General features: G+C 37.9%; 1 protein-coding gene across 8 annotated transcripts; it reads left to right on the forward strand.

Annotated features, from left to right (window-relative positions):
* The first annotated feature begins 658 nt into the window (after positions 1-658).
* Positions 659-7,949, forward strand: LOC6601990 (glutamate receptor ionotropic, kainate 2). 8 transcript variants are annotated; one of them, XM_002027031.2, is made up of 13 exons: positions 678-847; positions 913-1,074; positions 1,162-1,395; positions 1,599-1,765; positions 1,832-2,068; positions 2,142-2,294; positions 2,391-2,594; positions 2,698-2,901; positions 2,962-3,066; positions 3,141-3,596; positions 3,673-3,871; positions 3,932-4,120; positions 5,338-5,658. In XM_002027031.2, the coding sequence occupies exons 1-13, from the start codon at positions 769-771 to the stop codon at positions 5,634-5,636; spliced, it is 2,688 nt and encodes an 895-aa protein (XP_002027067.1). In that variant the 5' UTR covers positions 678-768; the 3' UTR covers positions 5,637-5,658. The 8 variants fall into 8 exon arrangements, with proteins under 8 accessions (XP_026846846.1, XP_026846844.1, XP_026846842.1 ...); XM_026991041.1 differs by lacking the exon at positions 3,932-4,120 and having other exon boundaries at positions 671-847; XM_026991039.1 differs by lacking the exons at positions 3,932-4,120; positions 5,338-5,658 and adding an exon at positions 6,884-7,949 and having other exon boundaries at positions 672-847.
* The last annotated feature ends 812 nt before the right edge of the window (positions 7,950-8,761 follow it).

Below are 8,761 nucleotides of genomic sequence, written 5' to 3' on the forward strand. Positions count from 1 at the left end.
TCACAGTTAGATTCTATTGTAGATGTTGAAAAAGTGAAAAATAAACAAATATTTAATAATAATAGCATTATTATTACCACATAAATATGTATGTATGTGCAGCGTTCAACTGTTATCCGTGTACGAGTAGTTTTATCAAAGTCCTACAGCTAATAAATGATAAATATTTCTTTGTATTTTAATTAAATTCCTGTTACAGGTTAAATTCAATCCCAAAATAAATATGATATACTATCATATACAAACATACTTATGTAAGTTTTCACAAAACCCAAGTGAGAATACATACATACATATGTGAAACATTATGGACACAAAACCCACAAATATGTAGTTAAGAAGATACTATACAGGCGAAAACTTATCACATAAATGAAAAAGCGTACTAGAAATTGTTTAAAATAAGTATTTGAAAATAAATATTTTAAATTCGGCTCTCGATTCATTCAATAACTGACATCGAAGTGACAGTCGTGACAACTACTAAAAGTTTCAGTTTAGTTTCAGCCAGTTTTTATGCCCGGAATGCACAGCAGAGCACAACACATTAGTTCACTGTACTCGTATTGTTTAACGACATAGAAATCGGTCAAAATCGATCAGCAATTGGTGGGGCGGCTAAGTAAACGTGGCTACTCGTTTTCCCTGCACTACAGAGTGCACTTATTCGGCTTCGTCAGAATAAAATCAAAGAATCATAGAATGCATAAATTCATTTGAAATTTCGAGCTAGTCTTGTGTAAAACCGTCTCTGTCTGCGTGCTCAAAATGTATTGGAGCGGTGCCGCATTTTGTATATTTTTATTTATTACTCACACCTCAGGGGTACCCCCCGTAATAAGAGTCGGTTGGTAATAATCTCCAATGGTCGCAATCAAAGTTTCTTCTATTACTTGCTAAATATTTCCTAAGGTGCACTATTTCCAAAACATACGGGAAAACACAGCTCTGAACTGGCCTTTAGATATGCGGTTCATAGATTAAATCGGGACAAGAGTCTTCTGCCAGAAACTAACATTGTCTACGATATTGAATACGTCAGTCGATTTGATTCGTTTGACACAGTACAAAAAGGTATGTTCAGTTCAGTTACCATCCCTACCCAGGGAAGAGATCCTTTGGTAATGCAGTGTTTCTTTATGTTCATCGAATCTTCTACAGTTTGCAGACTTGTGCAGGTTGGTGTTCAGGCTATTTTTAGTCCAACCGACTCTGTTTTGGCAACTCATATAAATTCTATATGTGACGCCCTGGATATTCCAGATATAGGTCGTTCCACCCACGACTTTTCCATTAACGTTCATCCATCACAACAATATGTTAACAATGCATTCATCGATGTTATACGCTATCTAAATTGGACTAGATTCGGCATTTTGTATGAAAAGGATTATGGTAAGTTCGTTGTTTTGTATTCAAATTATATGTTCATTTGCCTCCATTCTGCCACATTCTGCTCGCCCATTAATAAGATATTCTACGATTATTTTCTGATAATATGGTTTGTTGACATTTTCTGTTGGCTCTCTGTTTGATGGGATGCTTTTTCTTGCTTTATATATAGTATATATGTATATATATTATATTTGTATCTGCAGGAATTATTAATTTACACCAGCTTTCACGCTCCATTCAAGCGGAAGTGCACATGCGAAAAGTATCCCAAGCATCGTACCTGTCTGTACTGAACGAGTTTAAGAACAAAGAGATACATAACATAATAATTGATATAAGCTCAGACGGCATTACAGCGTTGCTGAAAAATGTGAGTTAGGTGCTTCCTCTAACATTGGGTAATTGGAAAATTCATTCCTTTCATGCGAGCTTATAGATTCTACAACAGCAGATGAATGAGTATAAATACCACTACTTTTTCACAAGCTTCGACCTGGAAACCTTTGATTTGGAAGACTTTAAGTATAATTTTGTGAACATAACATCGTTTCGCCTGGTCGATATCGGTGATGTAGCTGTAAAGGAAATTTTGAAGGATCTTGAGTTCTTTGGTCGGACAATTTTTCAAGAATCCGATGCAAACTTGTATTTACGAAAAGCTGTAACGATTGAGGTAAGTTGCGCATTAAGTACGCTAACAAGGATATCTCATCAGACATTTACCAACCTTGTGGGGTGCTTCTCAGACGGAACCGGCACTAATTTTTGATTCGGTTTATGTGTTTGCTATTGGACTGCAGACGTTGGAGCAGTCACATACGTTGTATCTATCGAATTTGACATGTGACGATGAAATTCCGTGGAATGGGGGCTTAAGCTTGATTAATTATATAAATGCGGTTCGTATAACATAATATAATGATTCGCAGATTGAGCGGCATTTAGTAAATGCTGGAAAGTTGAAATATGTAAGAGGCAATAAATTTACCCTACAGGTTGAATGGAAAGGTCTGACTGGTCCTATTCAATTTAAAGAAGGTCAGCGAGTTCAGTTCAAGTTGGACCTAATAAAACTGAAGCAACACTCCATTGTTAAAGTTGGAGAGTGGACACCCCAGGGTTATCTCAATATAACCGAGCCTTCAGTGTTCTTTGATTCCGGATCAATGAATGTCACACTGGTAGTAATAACGATACTGGTCTGTAAATAATTTTATTTGTATACACTTATGTACTCGTATTTTCACGGTCTTACTGATGAATCTATGTATATGTACATACATACAATAAGTTAAATTTTAGGAAACGCCATACGTAATGATGCATTATGGGAAAAATTTTACGGGAAATGAAAGATTCTACGGATTTTGTGTCGATATTTTGGAAACGATTTCACACGAGGTTGGTTTTGATTACATACTAGATCTAGTACCCGATAGAAAGTACGGTGCCAAGGATCCCGAAACCGGAGAATGGAATGGAATGGTTGCACAGCTAATGAAATATGTTCGTTAACACATGAAATTCCATCGCCTAATTGTTCACTATCTAACTAACGAATTTTAGAAGGCTGATTTGGCTGTCGGCTCTATGACTATTACATATGCAAGGGAAAGCGTTATTGATTTCACAAAACCGTTTATGAATCTTGGAATCAGCATATTATTTAAGGTATACGAATTCTTTTTCCTGATAAGCATTATCGATTTGATGAACTCGTCGATTTTATTATTGAACTTTGGCAGGTACCCGAATCAGAGCCCACCAGATTGTTCTCTTTTATGAATCCTCTGGCAATAGAAATCTGGATATATGTTTTGATTGCGTATTTTCTTGTGTCAATTAGTATATATATTGTGGGAAAACTTTCTCCTATCGAATGGCACTGTATTCACCCCTGTGACTTGGATAACATTACGATTGGCAATCAGTTTACAATGTCTGACAGCTTCTGGTTCACTATCGGAACATTAATGCAACAGTCATCAGATATATATCCGAGGGCAACGTCAACACGTATAATTAGCAGCATTTGGGGATTTTTCTCACTGATTATTGTGGCATCATATACTGCCAATTTGGCCGCATTTTTAACTACCGAACGAATGATAAACCCCATTGAGAACGCCGACGATTTGGCAACTCAGACTGAAATATCTTACGGCACATTGGAGAGTGGCTCTACGATGACATTCTTTCGGGTATGATATGCACCTATTTTTGCATATAAGACCGCCACACTAAAACTTCCGATTTAAAAACTGCCCAAAAGAATAGGATTCCATGATTGAAACATACAAGAAAATGTGGAGAAGCATGGATAACAAGAAGCAAGCATTCACTACTACGTATGAAGACGGCATAAGGAGAGTCAATCAGGGCAATTACGCATTTTTAATGGAGTCCACAATGCTTGATTATATTGTGCAGCGCGACTGTAACTTGACCCAAATAGGGGGACTACTGGATACAAAAGGTTTGTAAATTTCACATTCACGACCACAATGCACATTTTAGCTGTTTTTATATCGATAAGGATATGGCATCGCCACACCTAAGGGTTCGCCATGGCGAGACAAGATATCTTTGGCGATATTAGAGCTCCAGGAGAAGGGAGACATTCAAATGCTATACGACAAGTGGTGGAAAAACACTGATGAGACGTGTACTAGAAGGAGCACCAGCAAACAATCAAAGGCCAATGCATTAGGGCTAGAAAGTATAGGTACATATGTATATATTTATGATATGGCCCCTTACCTCCCCCTAGGTACGTCCTTGCCTACAATATTTTTTAGTTTTATTGTTGTTATACCCGATACTCAAAATGAGTATTGGGGTATATTAGATTTGTGGTAAAAGTGTATGTGTGTAACGTCCAGAAGGAATCGTTTCCGACCCCATAAAGTATATATATTCTGGATCAGCATCAATAGCCGAGTCGATTGAGCCATGTCTGTCTGTCCGTCCGTCCGTCTGTCCGTCCGTCCGTCTGTCCGTCCCCTTCAGCGCCTAATGCTCAAAGACTATACAAGCTAGAGCAACGATGATTTGGATCCAGACTTCTGTGATATGTCACTGCTCCAAAAATATTTCAAAACTTTGCCCCGCCCACTTCCGCCCCCACAAAGGGCGAAAATCTGTGGCATCCACAATTTCGACGATACGAGAAAACTAAAAACGCAGAATCGTAGAAGATGACTATATCTTCTAAAGTGCAAAATCAGAACCAGATCGTATAATTATTACAGCCAGAATCACGAAAACAATTTCACTCTTTCTCGCTCTGTCTCACTCTAACACACAGGTTTCATAGTCGGTTTTGCCAATTGCAAAATATGAGTTCAAGGATCTCAGAACCCATAAGAGCTAGAGCAACCAAATTTGGTATCCACACTCCTGTGATATCGGACCTTGACCGTTTTGTGTCAAAATTTCGCCACACCCCCTTCCGCCCCCGCAAAGGACGAAAATCTGAGGCAACCACAAATCTCAGAGACTATTAAGGCTAGAGTAACCAAATTTGGTACACACACTCCTTTAAGATGTCACTATAAAACGTATATCTCAGAATTTCGCCCCACCCCCATCCGCCCCCACAAAGGACGAAAATCTGTTGCATCCACAATATTGCAGATTCGAGAAAACTAAAAGCGCAGAATCATAGAGAATGACTATATCTATCCGGTTGCTGAATTTGGATTAGATCAGATAATTTTTTAGCCAAAAGGAACAAATCAATTTGCATTGGCTACGCAGCGACCGACGTCACGCTCAGACTGATTTTCTGTCTCTCTCGCACGCATTCTTTGTCGTGTCGTTTAATATGAGCGGCGTCTGCCGGAGGAGAGCCATACTGACTTAGTATCGGGTATAACTGTAGTGTTGCGGTGTCCGCAGCAACTCACAACGTTCCCCCTCGTTTTTTATTATATTTCACAGGTGGTGTATTTGTGGTCCTAATGGCTGGGATTATTGTCGCAGTTATTGTTGCGTTTTTTGAGTTTTGGTTTAATTTTCAATGCAATGAAAACGCCAAATCACTGCAGAAAAATATCTGCCGCTTCGCTGAAGAAGGACATACGGATAGCGAATGTGTTTACATACCACCCAAGCGCTCTTTCTGGATCGAAATGTTTGAGGAACTTCGCTATGCTTCGTGGTGCATGAACAAACAAAAAAAACCAGAGCTTACTCAGATATGTGGCGAATGTCAGTTTAATCATGGAACGATGGATTAGTATTAACCTTTTAATTAAATGAATTACTACGAATGTAATTTATTTATTATATTTACTAATACTAAGAAATTAACCTCGTTTTTATCATTATTATTATAACTACAATTTGCATAGTTTGATTGATAAATGCGAGACCAAAGCTTCATACCATTGCCAATTGTACGTCCCTATTATATTAATACCACAATGTTCCCCCAATTTACATGTACAACATGCACGAAATAAATTAAGGCAATACGATTGAGAACCACTTACAAATACATGTAAGTACAATGTACATATGCATTTGTGTATATTATATAGCTTACATATGTGGGCACATTGATCTGTAAATACCCTTACAGATCTGTAAGGGTATTAAAAGCTTCGGAAAGTAGCCATTCGTTAATTTTAACCCTGTAAAAAGAACTGCATTGTTTGTATGTTTATACATACATTACAATTGTAGATATATTTGGTTATTCATCAATTCACAGTGCGCATGATCTAGCTCATATTAAATGTGAGTATTAGGAACCAAAATAAAGTCTTGAACTCCAAACAACACGGTCTTAAAAGTGGAAATAAAAGTTGTTATCATTTGAAGAAATAAAAAATCAGAAAACCATTTGATCGTGTTGCTTACGCTGAACTACAGTCAAAGTTCCTGTAAATAAAAAAGTATAACAACTACGATATACATTCATACATTACATAGCAAGTCAATATATTAAGAAGCAATGGGAAATAAGTGGTAAGAACATTGCTCTGCTACTGTGATACAAGTTTTTTCTGGACATTTCCTTTTCTATTACAAAAGAATATAACTTTCAGCCGTATCCGTATCCTCTATGTACTATATGTACATATATATATATGTACGCATGCACATGTATACTTCTACTTATGTATGTATTCGCTGAATATATTTAAATTTTGACCAGCTGTTTGAAGAATATACAACGTATATAAATAAAAAGTCATGACCGAATATCAGCCGAATCGATAAAGCCGTGACCGCCTTCTGGCCGTCAGAGCATCTGTCCACCTGTCTGTGTTTATGAAAACTAGACGTAAATTTTGAAGCTTCAATTTGTACAGACAATTATTTTTACTGCAAGATGTATTAATATATATTCATCAGTCGGAACCGAATCACACCCTGTATCATATAGTTGCCAAAGTACGATCGGTTGGAAAACAGCTGAGAAGTTGTGCATTTCCATAATGCAATGAAAATTAAACTAATTATTTTTGTCTTTTTCTAGATGAGGACTTCTTAACAATGATTACACGATATCGATTTCTACACCGGCATATAGCCATAGGAGCTCTCTATTTGCTTTTGACGATAACTGTTCTTGGCCTCATCTATGTCCTGTCAATCTTTAACAGCACTGAATTACCATTTATGGTTAAATCTCCATCATTGCCAGTGCAGAGTTCTAAAAATCAGCAAAAGTCTATTATAAATATCGATGATAAAGAAAATAAGCGTGTCGCTAGTAATGGCCAAACAGCACCACTCCTCCCGCTTACCAGTCACGAAACTAGTGATGATCAGCAACATATATATATCGACGATGTTTATAAGCCGGAAAAAGCGGTTAGGTCGTTTAAGTTGGAATACTTTTCTACTCGTTCGTCTAAATTCACAGTAAATGGGGGACACCATGAACCGTCCCAATTAACCTTAGAATTAGGTTCCGGAACACCAACACGTATTGTTAAATTTAATGAGCTCGACAGATCAAGAGACACGTACGTTGATAACGAAGAAGCAAGTGGATCATCAATATCTGATGATACAGATATAAACGTTTCTTTTGATTTAGATACAAAAAAGTTCATAAAACGCATAAACTTACGATTATTGAAAAAAGCTGCGTCAAATATGACCGCGGGAAGGGCAAAGGGAAGAGAGCACGACAGTCTTTTAAAACAGAGATCGGACAATGGAAAGATGCCTAAGAAGGGAGCATATAATAATAAAAAACAAATCGAATTGCCAACTAAACAAAGGGATCTTGGGAGCACAAAGCCAGTGGGACGCTTATTGATCAGAGATGACCGAAAACAGGAACGTCGCATCATCAGCAACGAGAAGGAGAGTGCAGATCGATCCCGAAAGCTTTTATTGTGCGAAAAAGAAACTGAATCTGGAATTGAATTGGAAAATGAGCTATGCCGAATGCTATTTAAAGAATCCTGAATAATTGTATGTCCTTGTACATACATGTGCCCATTCGACTGTAAGACGCCGATATTGTAGTTTAGATTGGAATCACGATAAAATATTTAGTCAAGGCAAATAAAGCTAACTGAGGGTTGAGATCTTGGGAATGAAACGACTTTTGTATTTAAAAAACGAGGGGGAACGTTGTGAGTTGCTGCGGACACCGCAACTCTACGGTTATACCCGATACTAAGTCAGTATGGCTCTCCTCCGGCAGACGCCGCTAATATTTAACGACACGACAAAGAGTGCGTGCGAGAGAGACAGAAAATCAGTCTGAGCGTGACGTCGGGCGCTGCGTAGCCACTGCAAATTGATTTGTTCCTTTTGGCTATAAAAATGATCTGATCTGATCCAGATTCAGCAATCTAATAGATATGGTCATTATCTATGATTCTGCGTTTTTAGTTTTCTCAAATCTGCAATATTGTGGATGCAACAGATTTTCGTCCTTTGTGTGGGCGGATGGGGGTGGGGCGAAATTCTGAGATATACGTTTTATAGTGACATCTTAAAGGAGTGTGTGTACCAAATTTGGTTACTCTAGCCTTAATAGTCTCTGAGATTTGTGGTTGCCTCAGATTTTCGTCCTTTGCGGGGGCGGAAGGGGGTGTGGCGAAATTTTGACACAAAACGGTCAAGGTCCGATATCACAGGAGTGTGGATACCAAATTTGGTTGCTCTGGCTTTTATAGGTTCTGAGATCCTTGAACTCATATTTTGCAATTGGCAAAACCGACCATGAAACCTGTGTGTTAGAGTGAGACAGAGCGAGAAAGAGTGAAATTGTTTTCGTGATTCTGGCTGTAATAATTATACGATCTGGTTCAGATTTTGCACTCTAGAAGATATAGTAAACTTCTACGATTCTGCGTTTTTAGTTTTCTCGTATCGTCGAAATTGTGGATGC

The sequence above is a fragment of the Drosophila persimilis genome, unplaced genomic scaffold (genome assembly GCF_003286085.1).
Source record: "Drosophila persimilis strain 14011-0111.01,24,50 unplaced genomic scaffold, DperRS2 tig00000652-arrow-arrow-pilon, whole genome shotgun sequence".
NCBI classification, from domain to species: domain Eukaryota; kingdom Metazoa; phylum Arthropoda; class Insecta; order Diptera; family Drosophilidae; genus Drosophila; species Drosophila persimilis.

Excerpts from the sequence above, each read along its gene's own strand:
- LOC6601990 (XM_026991039.1), top strand. The coding sequence starts at position 769 with ATGTATTGGAGCGGTGCCGCATTTTGTATATTTTTATTTATTACTCAC. Across the intron at positions 848-912 it reads ACCCCCCGTAATAAGAGTCG|GTGCACTATTTCCAAAACAT; the intron begins GTTGGTAATAAT and ends ATATTTCCTAAG. Across the intron at positions 2,595-2,697 it reads TGGTAGTAATAACGATACTG|GAAACGCCATACGTAATGAT; the intron begins GTCTGTAAATAA and ends GTTAAATTTTAG.